This window comes from Benincasa hispida, chromosome 3 (assembly GCF_009727055.1).
Source record: "Benincasa hispida cultivar B227 chromosome 3, ASM972705v1, whole genome shotgun sequence".
NCBI classification, from domain to species: Eukaryota; Viridiplantae; Streptophyta; class Magnoliopsida; order Cucurbitales; family Cucurbitaceae; genus Benincasa; species Benincasa hispida.
Window position 1 is genome coordinate 50,858,573 of NC_052351.1, and position 17,692 is coordinate 50,876,264.

At 34.1% G+C, this 17,692-nt stretch overlaps 2 protein-coding genes across 2 annotated transcripts; both read right to left on the minus strand.

Moving 5' to 3' along the window:
• Positions 1–2,286: 2,286 nt before the first annotated feature.
• LOC120074282 (ethylene-responsive transcription factor ERN1-like) lies at positions 2,287–3,994 on the minus strand. Its single transcript, XM_039027360.1, has 2 exons — positions 2,928–3,994; positions 2,287–2,774 (listed from the first exon to the last, which is right to left on the minus strand). Exon 1 carries the CDS (start codon positions 3,716–3,718, stop codon positions 2,990–2,992), a length of 729 nt encoding a protein of 242 aa, XP_038883288.1. The 5' UTR covers positions 3,719–3,994; the 3' UTR covers positions 2,287–2,774; positions 2,928–2,989.
• A 5,361-nt stretch (positions 3,995–9,355) lies between these two features.
• On the minus strand, positions 9,356–17,239 carry LOC120073115 (importin-5-like). Its single transcript, XM_039025739.1, has 20 exons — positions 16,016–17,239; positions 15,444–15,647; positions 14,948–15,052; positions 14,569–14,634; positions 14,321–14,485; positions 14,058–14,132; positions 13,807–13,958; positions 13,329–13,464; positions 13,177–13,246; positions 12,943–13,070; positions 12,740–12,796; positions 12,214–12,399; positions 12,006–12,098; positions 11,492–11,577; positions 11,357–11,423; positions 11,196–11,262; positions 10,965–11,101; positions 10,394–10,485; positions 10,238–10,304; positions 9,356–10,106 (listed from the first exon to the last, which is right to left on the minus strand). The coding sequence occupies exons 1-20, from the start codon at positions 17,237–17,239 to the stop codon at positions 9,942–9,944; spliced, it is 3,342 nt and encodes a 1,113-aa protein (XP_038881667.1). The 3' UTR covers positions 9,356–9,941.
• Between the last annotated feature and the right edge of the window lie 453 nt (positions 17,240–17,692).

Consider the following 17,692-nt stretch of genomic DNA (forward strand, 5'->3'; position numbering starts at 1 on the left):
TGCGCCAACGTCCACCACACCTTGCCCGCATGCATACTAACCTCACGAGCCCCTTAACTGCCGTATACTTTATAAATACCCAATGATATTCCAACGCGTGATTAACCTACTCATGCCAACACTTGGCCGATGCCTTGTCGCTCTCACTTTGCTTTGCATCAACCTTCAATACCTATAACGAATGCATGGGGCCTCCATGCGTGCACCTTGCTAGGTAGCATATATCAACGCTAGAAGTTTATATGTTTAAATACTTAGTCAATTTATTTCCCAAAATCTTCACTTTAATAGTTAGTCTCTTAGGTTAAAATTTTTAATTGACCAACATTCGAGGTCTCACACTTATTCATTCTATTTAGAGATTAAGGCAAAGCATAAGGCTATAATTTCATTCATTACTTTCAAATGCAACAAATAAAAATTTATTTAAGTTGATTATGTGGTTATTTATTGTATGCTTATCTTTGGTGCAAACATAGATGCAATTAATAATACCAAGTTGTTATTGTTATCACATTTTGAAGTGAATTGGGTAAGCTGATGTGATACTTAGTATTTTTTTTTTCTTTATGATAATCAAAATTGATTATTTTGATGACGCTCCTATAAGAACACCTTATGATACTGAATATGCAAAGATTATAGGAAGTATTATGTTGATAAACTATACTAGACTTATTTTTGCATATGTTGTGAGAAGAGTGAATAAATATACACATAATCCTGATAAAGACCATTTGATTGCTCTTCATCGTATTAAGGTATCTTAGGAGTACAATAGAATATTGTTTGCATTTTAATAATTTTTTTTCATGTTAGAAGGGTAGTGTAAGCAAATTGAGTAGCATAGAACAATAAAGTAGGCTTGACTAGTGGATATGTGTTCTTATTGGGTAGGTGAGCTATTTCATGGAAATCTGCTAAACAGACTTGTATGGCAAGGTCCACCATGAAGTCTAAATTTGTTGCTCTAGAATTAGTAGAACAAGAGGCTGAGTGACTTATAAGCCTACTAGAAGCTGTACAATTGTGAAAAGCATCAGTACGAATAGTTTAGAAGCCTACTGGAAGATGCACCATTGTGGGAAAACATCAATACCAATCTCTTTGCACTGTTATTCACAGGTTGTCATAGAAATTGCCAAAAATAGTGCGTATATTGGTAAAAGAAGGCATATACGCCTCAGACATGGAGCTGTAAAATAGTTATTGAAAGGAAGAATAATCTCCTTGAAGTTTGTGAGGTTTGAGAGGAAGTTGGCGGATCCTCTAACCAAAGGCCTAATAAGGAGAATAATTCAAGAATCCTTAGTGTGGATAGGACTCAAACCCATAAAAACTCCATAGTCTTTTCTTTGGATGGTCCTAATACGGACTTGATGGATAGACTTAAATCCTTCAAAGTTACATAGCCCTTTCCTTGAGTGGTCCTGATATGGACTTGACGGATAATTGTAAAATCTTCATAGCTCAGATTTTAAGTGTTTTGTCATTGACAAACTTGATGAAGTTGGTCCTGATATGGACTAGATGTGAAGTCTTCATAGCTCAATTTTTTAGTTTCCTATTGCGATAGACTCGATGAAGCAATAAGTGTGAATGTGAAGATGTGGTCACCTTCTATGAAAGAGTTTAAGGGTCTCTTTCTAGAGCTTTCACGGTAACCTGAGGTTCTATGTGCATGGCTTAAATAGCACCCTTTATCGTAGAATCAATGAAAATTTAAGGAGTAAAACATGTTGTGGGGGTCTCAACTATTGTTATTGAAAATTTGAGGTAACTCACTCTCTTTAACAATTTTGTTACCCCATCTTACTATGCATCAATTCAAATCATCAAAATATTAATGCTTAAGTTTGTTCACTTAATTAACTTTGCTTAGAAAATATATTTTATAAGATGTCCTTTTTTTGGTTACTATACCAATCATTCGTGCGGGATTGTTGTGACTGACTTTAGGCATTTGACCCATAGCAAAAGGAAAAACGAAAAAGAATTAATTGTTTGTGATTAATTTCAATAATTAATATTAATCTCAGTTAATTCTAAAATAGCTTTTAAAATTAATTTCAAAACGGTTTTTTGTTTTAAAACCGATCTTATCTTTCCTTTAAATAACTCTCAGTTATTGGGGAAAAAAAGATGCATGGAAATCGATTCCCTCTCCTCTATGTTCTTCTCTTTTGTGGTCTTAGCAAAATTTCCAACGATCTCAATCATTCCTTTGGCAAGTACACGCTTGAATTGGGAGGTTGTGTTAATCTCGAAAAGCAACCGGCATATGCTATTTAGCACTAAAGTCACACCGAATTTTACTTTCAAAACCGTGGATCTTAACGCCAACCAACTATTAAAACCCACGTTTCTCGCAAATCGCAAAGGGAAGTCCAAACGACACTTCAGTGTCCCAAAAAATGAATAGAAACATCTTCTAAAGAGGAAGAAAAGTTGGAACTACACAAAGAGATAAGGATGAGCAGGGGAGTAGGCCACTCAAGGCAGCCATTGCCAGACTGAACTGCAAGAACAACGAGAACATTTGAAGAAGGACACCACCCCCCACATTAGAAGCCATTTCCAAAACCACGAACATAAGGCTTTTGATTTTGGATCGATACAGAGCAGGCAGGGAACCACTTCAGCATCAGCACAGTCCGACAGTCCACCAAATGAATCAAAAACGACAGCACCATCCTTCCTCCACATCTCTCATCTTAAGCAACTTCATTTTTCACTTCCTATTGTTCTTCCTAAATCCCACACCAATTAGAAATCTAGCCAAATCACAAACAATCCATCCCATACTGTTAACTTAATGAACAAATTTGGAGGTTCAATAGTATTTATAGACTTAATTTTCATAAACAAAATGGATGGTAATATTTCTGAAACAGACGACAAAGTTCCATTTACTTCTTGTAATTTACCTTTCATGATCAAGAAGAAGAAGACGACGACGACGACAACAGAGAATCCTTCTTCTTCTTCATCAACAGAACAGAGAACAGAGTGGTGGAAGATCCCAAATGGGTTCAGAAGCTTCATGAACAGCTTCCATATACTCCTGAACTCCATTAATGGCATACAAAGAAGCTGAAATTTGTCTCTCGACTTTCATTCTCTCGAAAGCACACAACTCCAATTCCTCTGAATTCGCCGTTACGTTCTCCGGTAACGGAACCCCCAATCCACAAGAAACAGAGCAAGACGAATCGCAATAACCCACCTCTCTTTCTTCCAAACAATTCGTCATATCCGGTTTATACGCCCCGTCGAACAATCCATCGTCCTGAATTGACGGATCCGCGACGGCGGAAGTGGCAGCGGCCGCGGCGGAGGTGGTGGTGGGATTTTCTAGGGATTTTCGATTTACGGTTTTTTTGGTGTTTAATAGGGAGCGGATTCTAGAAGCGATTGGAGAATTCGTAGAGATTTGTGGAATGAAATTGGTTCTTGTATTGGATCCTCGAAGAAGACAAGCGGCTTCATCGTAAGCACGGGCGGCTTCTTCGGCGGTCTCGAAAGTTCCAAGCCACATTCGGATTTTTTTCGTCGTGTCTTTGATTTCCGCCACCCATCTGCCCGATGGCCGTTGCCGAACTCCGACGAACTTGTTTCCATTGTTGTTACCTCTGCTTCTGCCTTTGAATTTGCTTGTTTTTATTACGGATACGGCGGCTCCGCCGTGAGTCTCCGGCGACTGAAAGTCGATTTCCATGGCGGGAATTTTTAAGTTGTAGAAGAAGAAGAAGAAGAAGAAGAATCTTGTTTGTTGGAAAATGGGAAATGGGGATTTTTATATGAAATTGAAATTGATTGATTTTATTATTTATTTGGGAATTATTGGGGAATGAGTTGAATTTGAAATGGCAGCAACAAAACTTTTGTAATGGTTTCTTGTGTTTGGTTTCATGTTCTTGGTCTTTAACTTTGTGTATTAAAAAATTCACTAAAAAGGAATTAGGTCATTTAAGTCTTTAATTCTTAGTCTTTTGTTTCCCAAAATACCCTTTGAAAATATGACTTTGATTTTCTTCTTTTTTTTTTTTTTTAGTGAAAAACAAATGAGATATTTTTGGTTTACTAATGCTTCTAGTAGGTCTTTAGAATTAGTGTGTGAATAATTATAAGTACGAGTAGAAAGTTCTTCGATAATAAATCATTTTGATGTTTGGTCCGACATTTTTATGTGAAATTTTTATATAAACGTTTAAAATAAAAGTTGTGGGCTTTTCTAGAATATTTAAAAAGATAATTTTTTAAAGTGTTTTATATTAAAATTTGAATAACTAGTGAATTTTTTATAGGGAATTTCATATACTTTCTTTAAAGCATCAATAGGAGGACAATTTTGTTCATTTCTTATTGGAAACAAAAGTCAAACTAATGTATTGGTATATGAAAAATAAAATGATGATTAAAAACTAACATGTTTTTTTAATGGATGAACATTCAACTCATAAAAATCAATTGTTTTAAGTTAACTCATCTAAAAAATAGATCCTAATTTTATTTTCTAGTTGACTTCATGAAACTAAATAATCTTTTTTCCGACAACAGAAAAAAAGTGGAGATTTGAATCTCTTATCAAGTCGGATATGAAGTTTTGAATAGTTAAGTTATGCTCATGTTAACATGAAAGTTTTCTCGAAAGATAAAAATTGACTAAATTGTCCAAAGTGTAACTGTAGTATGTCTTTTTTTCCAATGTTTTTTTAGTTAGATGAGAGAGAATTCAATGAATACTACCAATGGATTGTAAATTTAAAAATTTTGCAATCTATTCGTATTCTTTTAAAGAAAAGAATTTCACAAATGCTTTGTGCAACCATAGAAAAGTAATTTTGAAAAAGTCTTAATCACATTCATTGACAGTAAATCAAATTATCAATTAATCTATGAGAATCACTTTTTAAATTATAATTAACTTGTAAAAACTCACAGGAGTAGTTCTTAAATTTAGCTTTTTCTAAAAATCTTTTACTTTCTTAACCATTTAAATGAATATATTATAAAAATATCCTTCTATATTAATATATTTTCACATACATTTTCAAATTTTAGTTGATTCAATTTTTTATAAAAATTATTTTTCTTAAACTTTTATCAAATAATTTAGATTAAAAAAATTAGTTGAAATTCAAACCATATAAAAATTTAAGTTAAATCATAAATTAATTATTAATGTAAAAAAAAAAAAAAATCATAAACTTACTTTTATTCGTATAATTAAATTACGTCAATTTAATCTTAATTTATTTAAATATCTAACTAGTTTTTTCAATTTAAAATTAAATTTTGTCAAACATTATTTTAATTCATGTCACAACCAATTTTTTTTTTCAAGTGTATTGTAATTAAAGTGTGAGATGGTGAAATCGAACCTCAAACTTCAAGGTCAATAATATAAATACTATGTTGAGCTACATTTTTGTTGGCGTCACAATCAACTTTTTACAAAGTAAAACTTATCGTAATTATTTTAAAAGTTAAATAATCGAAAATTAATGACATTTCAAGTCCAACAATTGTTGAGTGTTAAACATTGACCAAGAATAATAATAAAGGGCAAGAAAGTAATTACACAGCTTCTCTCTCTTTGAGGGGAAACTAAGTCAAACATTAGAGAGAGAAAGTTATGAAGCACAAAATGCTGCCACTTGGAGGCCTAAGAAAGAAGTTTCAGAATATCTTTATAAAATAAAATAAAATAATGAGAATAAGGATAAAATTAATTTTTTTTAAAAAAAAATGGTGGCTCTTCAAAGTTCAAATCAAGACAAGACAAATTCTAATCTCAACCTACGAGGCATTAGCTACCTAAATAAAACAAACTTCTTATTTTTCAATCTTAATTATTTGGGACAGTGACATAGACATTAGACTCAAAAGATTAATAAATATAATATAATGTAAAAAGAATTGTAAATATGACTAAATTTAAATAGTCTATCAGTGATAAACTATGGTAGGAGTTTGTGATAGACCATACCACTGGTAAGAAAGTCTATTGCTGATAGATTTGTCTATATTTGTAATTTTTTTAAATGATGTTATACACTTGGCTATTATTCATAAAAATGCTACCAATTATAACTATTCTAATTATTTTTCTATTTTTTTAAATTATAAAATTAACGAGTACATTTATTTAGATATTTTTTTGTTTTTATAATTATAAGATAAAAGAATCAAATCATCGAATTGTTGACTTTTAAAATGATAATAATTAATTTTTTATTCACTAAATTATAATCAAATTGGTTGTCTTGAAGGTTATAATGATAAGCCTTTAAAGATTAAAAAATTCATTTCTTTGAAAAAAAAAATTAAAAAGTTACTTTTAAGATGTAGTTCTTAATTTCTTTTTCTTTCTTTTTTTTCCATTTCTTTTTCTTTTTTTATTTTTCATCACGCACATCGATCTGAATTCTTGACAAAGTGGTCAAAAGTTAAAATTTCTTCTTCAATCTCAAAAGTTTAGAATTTTCCTTTTTTTCTTTCTGAAATCAAGATTGAAAATTAAAATTCGAATAATGTCGTAACAAGATAATTAACCGATGAACATGGACACATAAAGATTAGAGCAAGACAATATTTTTCTTCTTTCTTTACGAGAAAATTAATCTACATTCCCTAAACTTTGTTGATAGAGTATCATAAAATTTTATATTAATAATCGTGCCAAAAAACGGTATACTTTTATGAGTGACTTGACATAAACATACGCCATCTTCTAATTATTTATGATGATTTTCTTTCGAGTGCACCTAAAATAAATTCAAAATCACCTCAACAAAATTACTTTCTTGTCAAAAAAAAAAAAAAAAACTTCTGTCTAAGTAACAAAATAAACTAGGTTAAATAAAAAAAATGGGAAAATTTTTATTCAATGTTTTAATTGATCTTATCCTAAAATTTAATGTATAACTTAAATTCTTTTTCCTAATTTTTTTTAAAGATCGGGACGATAGATAGAATAATTATTAAAATCATTGATTGAATTTATAAAATAGCCTAACTTATTTTAATTAGAAAAAGAAATAAAAGATTGAATGAATAGGGAAATAATGGTGTCCCATTCTGCACGTCGCCATTGTTCTAACATCCATTTCATCACTAAGACAAGTAGCAATGCAATAATCATCATCAATTATAATAATCTTTATTTTAAAAGATATTGATCACATTATTTTCTTTTTGTAACTAAAAAAACAAAATTATTAAATACAAAAATGATAGGGCTGTTGTCTCCTTATTATATGATATTACAATGTGTCTAGCTTATACTTTCTTTAACATAAATAGTTGAAATTTATAATTAATGGAGTTGTTAAATAGACAGCATTGGAATCATTTTATAGCTTTATTAATTGCATATGTATATTTTTGGAAGCTTGTGAAACACTTTTTTCTTCTTCTTTTTTGGTTGAAGAAAAGCACCTATCAATCTGACATGCTTTTAAATAAAGAAAATTTGACCAACTTATTTACAAATATTGCATAATGTCGTTAATCAGCAATAGATAACGATAGATATTGATAGATCTATTAGTGTCTGTCGTTGTCTATCACTGATAGACTGACATTTTGCTATATTATAAATATTTCCAACATTTTTCAATTCAAAACGGTTACTCTATCAATCCTTGTTTGAAAAATAATTTTAGTTGATAAAAAGTTATTTAACTCTAAGGGGATGTTTGGCCAACTTTAAATGTCGGTGGAGGTGAGTTGGTATATTTTACCAACTCACCTCAACTCTCTCTTCTTCTCATGTTTTCAGTGGCTCTACTCATCAGCCACTGTCACACTCTGAGAACTAACTCCGAGCTCCTATAACCACCTCCGATGAGAACTCCGACGACCACCTCTGATGACAATTCTGGCGACAAAATCCAAACTCCGATAACCACCTCCGATGACAGCTCTGTTGACCAACTCCGAGCTCCGATAACTTCACACGACCAACTCTAAAACCCAATTCTAGCATTTGACAACCACCTTCGCACTACCAACTCCGACGACCAATTGGCTCCGACAACAAACTCTAATAACCAACTCCAACAACCACTTTCATAGGCTCCAACAACCACCTCCAACTACAAACTCCAATGAAAATCACCTTCGACGATCACCTTTGACCAACACAACTCCGACGATCAACTCGAGGCTTTTACAACTACCTTCGACGACAAACTCCGACAACCAACTCTAATATCACCTTCATGCTCGGGCTATGACAGTCACCTCCAACTACAATCTCCAGCGAAAATCAACTTCGACGACCATTTTCACTCGACCAACTTCGGGATTCGGAAACCACCTCTGATGACAAACTTCAACAACCAATTTTAATACACCTTCATGTGACTAACTTCGAACTCCGACAACCACTTCCGACTACAAACTCCAGCAAAAATCATCAACTTCGACAACCACTTCCAACTACTATAAGACGACTTTTAAAGTATGTTATAGAGTTGTTGATTATATAAAAAATATATTTTGTCTGCATTGAGTGCAGTATTTATATGTAATGAATTCATATATCAAATGGGTATTAAGAATATTTAGACGAAAAATATATATGTAGTTGAAAAGTATATAACATATAATAAAAAAAACCATAAAATGAAAAAAAAATCCTGAAACATTTTTCAGCAAGATTTAATGAAAAATATAGATTTGTTCTCTGGTGATGAAGAAATGTGGTAACACTTCATTGGCCGTTACGATGATGGAGAGATTTAATTAAAAAAATCATATAAAAATATAGAGCAACAATAGGAAGAAGAAGAAAAAGAAGATAATGAAATCGAGAGAGAAAAATTAGCTAGAATAAAAAATTTTGATTTCGCTTTAATTTCTCATCTTATTTAACTATATTTCTACAGAAAATGTTCATTGCCCAAAAAAGAAAGAAAAATTTTAAAAATTAAAAGAAAAGATTGCAATCTATATCTTATTCAAATAAAGATGGATAGAATTATTGAATAAAAAATTTTCAAAACAAAAATAGTAATCATAAAAACATATTATTTAGAGTTAAAAAAACTACCGACATAAACTCCAAATATATGAACTCCACAAACTATTTCAAATATCTTATCTCAACTCACCGTCTCACACCCCTAAACTAGTTAAAACCTCATTCACAACAAAAACAACCTAATTGTTTAGCTATTAACCAGATTAGAACCTTAAAGTGATGGATTTCTCTAGAACACTAGAACACCCCTTTAAAAATCAAGAATCTTAATCTCATATCGACCATCCGACAAAAACATCTAAGGTGATGATGGATCAATGTAATTGTCTTGATTATAACTTCATCAAAACGTCGAGAGAGGAAAAAAAAAACCATTCCTCACCCTTTCATCAAATTATAATTTTCACCATAAGACAGCAAAACTGCCAACAGCTGTTGAAAGTACTCGGGAAAATGTAAAGAACCAAAAACCAAAACTTAACAATTCTCTGTTTCAATGACACGCTTTGACCTCACTTTTCCAAAACTTCAAAGCCTCAAAAATAATAATAACCAACTCGGACATTATTTTTTGCTTGCTTCACTCTTTTTCTGGGGGGTAGGGACTCTGGTTCACCAATAATTTTGTACTATACACACAAACTGTAACAACTCTTTCTCCTTGCCTTTTGGACCATGCAAAATCGATGCTTTAAACAAGCGCGTAAAAAAATAAATAATACATTATGAGACAGGATGACAAAAACACGCGACGCCAATGCTGCAGCAGCAGCAGCTTTCTTCAAGGGATGACTGCTGTGCTTTGCAATGCAAAAGGGATGACATTATCGGGCTACAATGCTTCGAAAAATACCAGAAAACACACAGCCAACCCAATCAAGATGTAACCAACTCAGGATCTGACACAATCTGGAACAAAGAATGACCTTTCTTGCCAATTCCAATTACGCTAAGATGAGAGGATTGATTGAAGTGCAAGCTGCTGTTGCGGTTGCAAAGACGACCAGGTCGATGCCAGTGTGGAAGGTGGTAGAGTTTGCTGAAGCTGCCTCAAAAGGTTTACCATTCTACTGGCAGTTTGTTCTGTCGCAAGATCCTTACCCGCACATAGAACCTAAATCAACAATGCCCCAATAAATTGAGAAACCAAGCATATGAATACCATTATTGCTAAAGTTCCCAAGATCCCTTAATACCACAAAGTACTAACAATTGCAGTCGCCATATTTTAAAGTTATACCATACCTCAGCAAAAATGGAAACAATTTTGGGAAGATATTGATTGTTGGGACCTAAGAGTTCTTTATCGGACCTGTTAATTAAATGCAGAAAAAACATGACTAAACAATGAATTAGGCAAATAAAATTGAGTAAGATGTCTTGTGGGATCGAAATCCCAACCTTTCAACCATTGAACAGAGCTGATCGTGCACTAGCTTTGCCTCAATTAAATCACCCTTGATAGGCAAACAGCCTAGCCAAGCAGGAACCAACTGCCAAAGAAAATAGTTATAGAAGCATATAAGACACAGAAATAAGCATATGCCTACTTGTTGTACACACCATAAAAGTGATGTGGTTGTGAACAGAATCCATTGATGCAATAAATGGAAGAGTTTCGAACTTAAACCATGTTTTGCGACAAATGAGAACTCAATTAAACTCCTAATTTTGAGATCTTTCAGTCAGGAAATCAATTCATTGGGCAGCTTTGCAGAGAACAGGGTAACTATAAATGTTTTCTTTCATAGCCTACGTTACAGCCCTAACAATTAGATTATGATGCTTTTGCATATATCAGAGAAGTGAATGAACAATCTACTCTCAAAAACACCATAAAATCTATTGCAATAGGAAAAGAAAGAGCAAATTCATTCAAAATGAATACATATGAATCTAATTTAAAAACTAGGAAAGAAATGCTGCCAGCATCGACACATGAGAATACATGAGAAGACACAGAGACACAAACCTGAGGTGCATTTATACTGTCTCTGTGGAACTGGCATATCTTTCCAAGAGCTGAAACAGCATTGTCATATGCCATTACGTTTTCAGAATGTTGGGCATTTGGGTGCCGTATCACCACATCCAACCTCGAAAGGGCCTCTGCACAAAAAAAAAAAGAAGATAACAAATTCATCCACCATTTATAATAGAGGGAACTCAACAACTCAAAAATGAAGATTCAAACGAAGCCAACCTTGAACAAGTGGTTTGAATACAGATCCACCAAACTCAGCACAAACACCAATACCATAAACAGCCGCCTGCAAATAGAGTAATGGTTGATTTGGATAAAGCTCGTCACTTACTAAAAAAAAATTATTTACAACCATTCATGATTCAAGGGCAAGAACAAACCTGACGGACATCAGGATTCTCATCATTGCAAGCCTCCAACAAGAAAGGAAGGTAGGTATCATAGTACCTGATTCACAATAAGAAAATCAACAAAAAATGTTCATAGAGGGCAGCAAATTACAATGAAATCATTACCTGAGGGCTGCTTCACGGCAATGTTCCACAACATCATCAAAAATACATATTGCTATCCTCCTCTCCTCTGCTGTTCTATCCTTACCCTGCACACCAAAGATCTTGACCATTATGGATGTACTTTCAGATACATTTCAAATAGGCTAGTTTCACAGCCCCATAGATATAAGCTGGGGATCAAAAGTGTACAACGAGCACTTTGGATGTCTAGTTATAAACATTGAACATAAAAGCGAATGAATAAGTTGGTAGAATAAATCCGAGAACCCTCACCTAATGTAAACCAAAGGTGCAGATTTTGGAATCATCAACTTAAAACAAATTATATTTCATTTCCACTCAAGTGAAGTGATTGGCAACTTTGCGCACAACTTCACATCTTTGTACAATAGAGAAACACAGGTGTTTGAGCAAACTTTGTAAAAAATGAAAAGCTCGTGTAGATTCAAACAGTGGCTATTTTTTAAGATCAAAGTTACTAAGCGTTACAGAGAAAAGTTTTCAAAAAACTTACCCACATAGGTGTCAAATATGATGACAGTTCATCAAACATAGGCAAGAACGAGGCCTTGAAAGTCTTGATCAAAGTTCCCAAACAATCACCAACCTGATCAAAATACAAAAGTAAGGCATACAACCTTATTCTCAAAGTAATCTTCAAATAGACCTGAAAAAACTACTACGAAACAGCATAAGATAGCATATCTATTACAATAACTTACCTGATCAAAAACTTCTTCCTCTTGCTCATTTTCTTCATCAAGCAATTCTCTCTCATCTGCATCAAAATCCTCTGCTTTTGCCCTCTCCATTCTTTCATGCTTTCTCGAGGAACTAGCAGTTATGACATGTTTAATCTCATCGACAATGCACCTTACTTGGCTTTCATCAAGAAGTGGTCCGGAGATCTAATATAATGAAAAGTAACATATAGTTCAAGAATGTATTTGAAGAAGAAAGAAACAACTCAAGTCTCGAATGAATGAAAGAAAGAAGATAGAAAAACTGTACAGCAATTAAATTGAATTCTCTTATGATACCAATTAGGATTTTCCTGCCCAGAGAAAATTTGGAAAATAGAACACTACTATCTCTTTTAATATCCCACAAGCCTTGAAATCATATTGGAGAGAAGCATCACATACGTGTGGGGTGGCTATGACCCTAAAAGGATTCTGAACTAAGTTTGCTTTTCGGACTCAATGACTCATATAGGAGTTCCTTAAATTTTAATTTCATCATACCGACCTGTACACACTCATTCAATGCATCCAACATACTGGCACATATCTCCACCTCGGGCTCCTGTAAACCATTTAGATCAATGAAACGTCATAACTTAGCATTCAATACTCTCAAATACATAAGATCATTAATAACAAAAGGTGGATTCAATATGGAAGTATAAAGATCTATCACTGCTGGACAAAATATAATTTTCGTAAATTAACCTTGTGTAATGCCTCCACCAAAGCTGGTACAATATAATCTGATAACTGCTTTACATAGGATTCATCACGACCTTGAGATTGCCCTTTCTCAACAGCCAATTTTGCTGAACGCAGGAGCTCCGGCATGGCTGTTTAGATAATAGGCAACAAGTGTAAAAAGGTAATTTAAATGAGCTCTTGCAATGATTTTAAAGCAGAACAAAGCATACAGAAGAAAAAGAACAAGCTAACTACCTGACACAGCAGCCCTCCTAACTTCTTCATGGAAATAAAATTTAAGGAGTGGAACTAAAGTAGGAGCAACCTAAGTAATAGAAGAAGCATTAGTACAGCAGTAAACAAAAGCCCACATTAGAAGATCAACAAATGGAATTCACTAAATCAACCTGATCAATCCAGACAAAAAATCCTTCTTTTAACTCATCGGCATAACAACACAGCATGTTGCAAGCAGTGGCTTTTTCCTCCAAAACACTAGTCTTGATGCCAATCCTTTTGTCACCTAGAGTTATTGTTTCAATGCTGCAATAAAATAAAGACAACAAATTTTAAATTTACTTTTAAAAAAATTATAGAAGAAATAAATATTTAAAAAATAATAAAAAAAGAGAGATCATAGAACGAACTGAAAACTGGTGGAAAATGTTATACACCCAACAGAAAAGTAGCACAGAAGATGACAATAAATTAAACATGCTAGTTAGTTGTCATTAGATAAATAACAAATATTCTAACAAAATGTCTTTGGAGGTATTCAAGTTTTTTTTAAAAAAATAATATACATATGAGAAAAAGGAACTGAACCTATCCAGTTTAGATTGTTTTCATTCCAATTAAGACTTGAACAAGATTTAAAAGCCAAACCTATCATCATCATCATCAATATCAGCATCTGAATCAGCAGATGTGATTGTGACATCAGGTTTAAGTTGAGCAGATTGAAGCAAAGGTGGCATCACAACACTCATATAAGGAAGAAAATCCTGTCCAAGGCATTTGCAGAGTCTTGCCCATGCCTGCAAAAGAAATAAGCAATTATTTTTCTTCTTTTTGGACCAATAAAAATAAACCAAATCCATACAAAAATATATGAGTTAAAGATGCTCAAAACATACTTGTAACATGTAGCTGGTTGTGGGATCATCTGCTTCCATTGGAGATCCTTGTAGTGACAACAAAACATCCATAACCTTCAAAAAGACGGATAATAAAAGATTTCAGTCCACTATGGCCACCAAAGATTGGCGACTACTAGAGTACGCAGTAAGATTGATTGAAACAATTATTTAATTTAAAAGACACAATAACAATATTATCTGAAGATAATATGAGTTCAAATAGAGTAAGCAAACAATGGATAAACATTATCGAAAATAACCTGCTTGGCATCATCCTTAAACTTGTCTTTTCCAACAGCCATGCCAACCAAACTGATACACTCCATGGATTTGGCTCGAAGCATACGATTGGATTTGTCACTTGCATTTACAAGAATAGCTTTTAAGTAAGGCATTACAGCATCATAATACTTCTGGAAGTGTTCCTGTCCATGCAAAAGAAAAGGTTTGACACATCCACAACAAAAGAGCAATAAAAATAATTGAATAAGATTAAAGAGTAAAAAACCTGAGATGAATCAGCAACAGATGCAAGAGCTGTCAAAGCACCCTCCTGCACCATCTGCTTTCCATTCTGGAATGCAGACAGACGATATAGTGAATTAACAAAAAGAATGCAAAATACAAAAATCACAACATACTTGCAACAAAAACAGTTAAAATACAAAAATCACACCATATTTGCAACAAAAAGAGTAACATATTAAAAATAAATTCTGTTAAAGATAGGTCTTGAGATGCATCACCATTATACCTCAAACAAACAAATAACATTTATCAAAAGCAAGGAAAAGTGAATTTCATTCAAATGATTTATCTAACTGCCAACATGTAGTGAAATGCTGATCTTATAAACTGAAGGTAAGCTCACTAAGATTGTAGAATACCTGCAGTAGTACAAGGAGTTTGCTCACAATTCCATCCAAGTAAGGCGTTAAAATATCTGGGGTGCAATTTTCACTGAAATTGAGAACTGCTGAAGCAGCATGTGCCTGTAAGATTAAAGAGAGATGAATAGAGCAATATTACCTCAGAAAAGTAACATACTGTGCGCAGTTTTCAAAAGAAACAAGCAAGCAAAACTCCACTGAGTGACTGGTTATTCAAATAACGGAAATCAGCCATAAGATCATAACCTAGCGGATATCCACCCCTTAATCTCATTAAGAATTTTTTACTTCCTAGTCGATTACATAGAAAAATGGGAATGTAAATCATCACAAAGTGGTGACAAGTTTCAGCACATAAGCTTCTGGAGGGATAAACAGTAGAGAAAAAATTAGATAAATTATCTGACCACATAGAACATGTGAACATGAAATATTTGTAAAGAGGATTAACTGGCTACACCAATTCCTATCATAAGAGAAAGGGTATACAAACCTGTACTCGTGGATTTTGAAAATCATCCATAGCTCCAGCTAAAGCAGGCACAACAAGATGGTGATATTGAGCCTGCAAATCTGGGCCTAGATCAGTAGACAACTGGCCAATCGCATTAATGGCTGCCCATCGTACACGTGGATGCGGATGTTGGAATGAATTCAAAACCATAGAGAGTACTTGCTCGAGATTCTTTATCATTACCTGCAAAAATAGAGAGAAATATGTCGTAAGAATGACAAATCAAGGCATCTAGAAGAAACAAACAAAGCCCTAAGATTGTAAGACTGAAAGGAACCACCAACAAATAATAATAACCCAGATGATGAAATATAATAATAATACATATATAATACATATAGTATTCATAAGTTTGAAATTGAATTTAGTATCTGCAACTTTATCTATCCAATAACACTACGATACCTTTAGCATAAAACAATGAAGTAAAGCTAGTATGAAAAGTGAGAGCACGCTGTAAAGACTCCATTATTTGAAAACTTTAGACCTTTCAAAAAGTAAAGCAACGAAGAGCAAAGGAAAAGATGCAAATTCAAAGCCAAGGCTAACACCTTCGAGCAACCCTCTGCAATTTGTGAGAGTGCAATAAGTGCTGCATGATGCTTTTGCCATTCAGGAGCAGCCAAGAAAGCTGGAAACATCTCGGAGGCAACAGGCACAATAGAGTTGCCACCCAATGAAATAGAAAGTCTATCCAAACACTCTTGGCCAAATCCATAATTGTCACTCTCACCCGCATCCTCATCCTCAGTATCTGCAGTATGCCAAGCAGGATCGTCCTCGATATCCAACAACATGTTCATAAGTATTCCAAACAACCTACTTATAAACTGTGGCAACTTCCTCATCATCCCAGGAGCTCGCTCTCGAGCCTCAGCAAGCGTTATAACAAACTCAATGGCTAAATGTCTAGTAGATTCTTCTAGTGAATCCGCCTCAGCAATCTGCAACATAGAACCAACCACATCAACCAACTGCCTCCTCAAGAATCTCGGCTCGGTCCCAGCCAATTCAATCAATAACTCAAGCGCATCTTTTGCAGTAGCTTCTTGACCAGAATTCAAAGCCTCGGTCAATGTCTGCATCATCAAGGGCAATAGATTCTGAAACCTATCCCTATCAGAAGCACTAGACAAACATTGAATAAAATTAATCGCAGCACCCAAAGCCGCAATCCTCACATCCCCAGTCTTAGACGAACCCAAACACTGAGAAAACACAGAGTGAAGCGTATCCAAATGCGGAACTAGGGTTTCACCAATATACTGAGCCAATTGAGCAAAAATCAACAAAGCAGACTCCTGCAACTTAGAACTATCAGAAGTAACACACTGAAAAATAAACGGCATCAATTCATTCCAACCCCCATCGGGCAAAATCCCAGAAGCAAGTTCAGCAATAGTATCACACAACTTCTTGGAAATAGATTTAGATTCCTCAGTTTGAAGAGAGGAAAGCAAAACAGATTTAAGAGTAGATTGAGTAGAAGGAGTAAGACGAGGCCAGAGATAAGAATCATCACGAATGAGTTGACGGCGGAGGAGAATGGCAGACATGGTACGAGCCTCAGGATGAGCAGATGGATGGAGAAGATCAGCGAGTTTGAGAGCAAGAGCATCTGGGTGGGCTTGTTTGCAGAGGTTGAAAAGGGATTCAGCCTGTGAACGTTGGTCATTAGAAGAGGACATGAGATGGGAAATTAGGGTTTCGAAGTGGGTGCGATCGGAACCCAGAAGCAAGGAGAGTTGATGAAGCTGAGTGGGATCGGCCGCCATGGATGGAGGATTATTGGAGGTTTTTGGGCTGGAATTGAAGAAGACGAGAGAGAATGATAAAGATAGAAGAGAGGGTTTGTGGCGCCTCCAAATGAATCCCAAAGGGAGGGAAGAACTGAAACATCCGTTTTATTGAGAAAGAAGGAAGAAGGGTTTTTCCATTCCGGTTTCCGGTTCGGTCCGATTTCGGCCCGGTTTGAGTTCGGTCTTTTCTTTCACCCATTGAGTGTTTGACGTGTTTCAATGTGGATATTGAAAGTCAACGTGTGAAGAGTATCCATTTATTAGTACTCTTATCTAATACTCGTTTAAAATATGTAGGTCTTAATTTTAATGGATAATTTTCAATTATTAAAATTAAAAAAATAAAAATAAACTTAAAGTTAGTAGATAAACCTTTTATAATTTTTAAACAAATTAACATGTCTATTACTTATATTATATTTACATTAG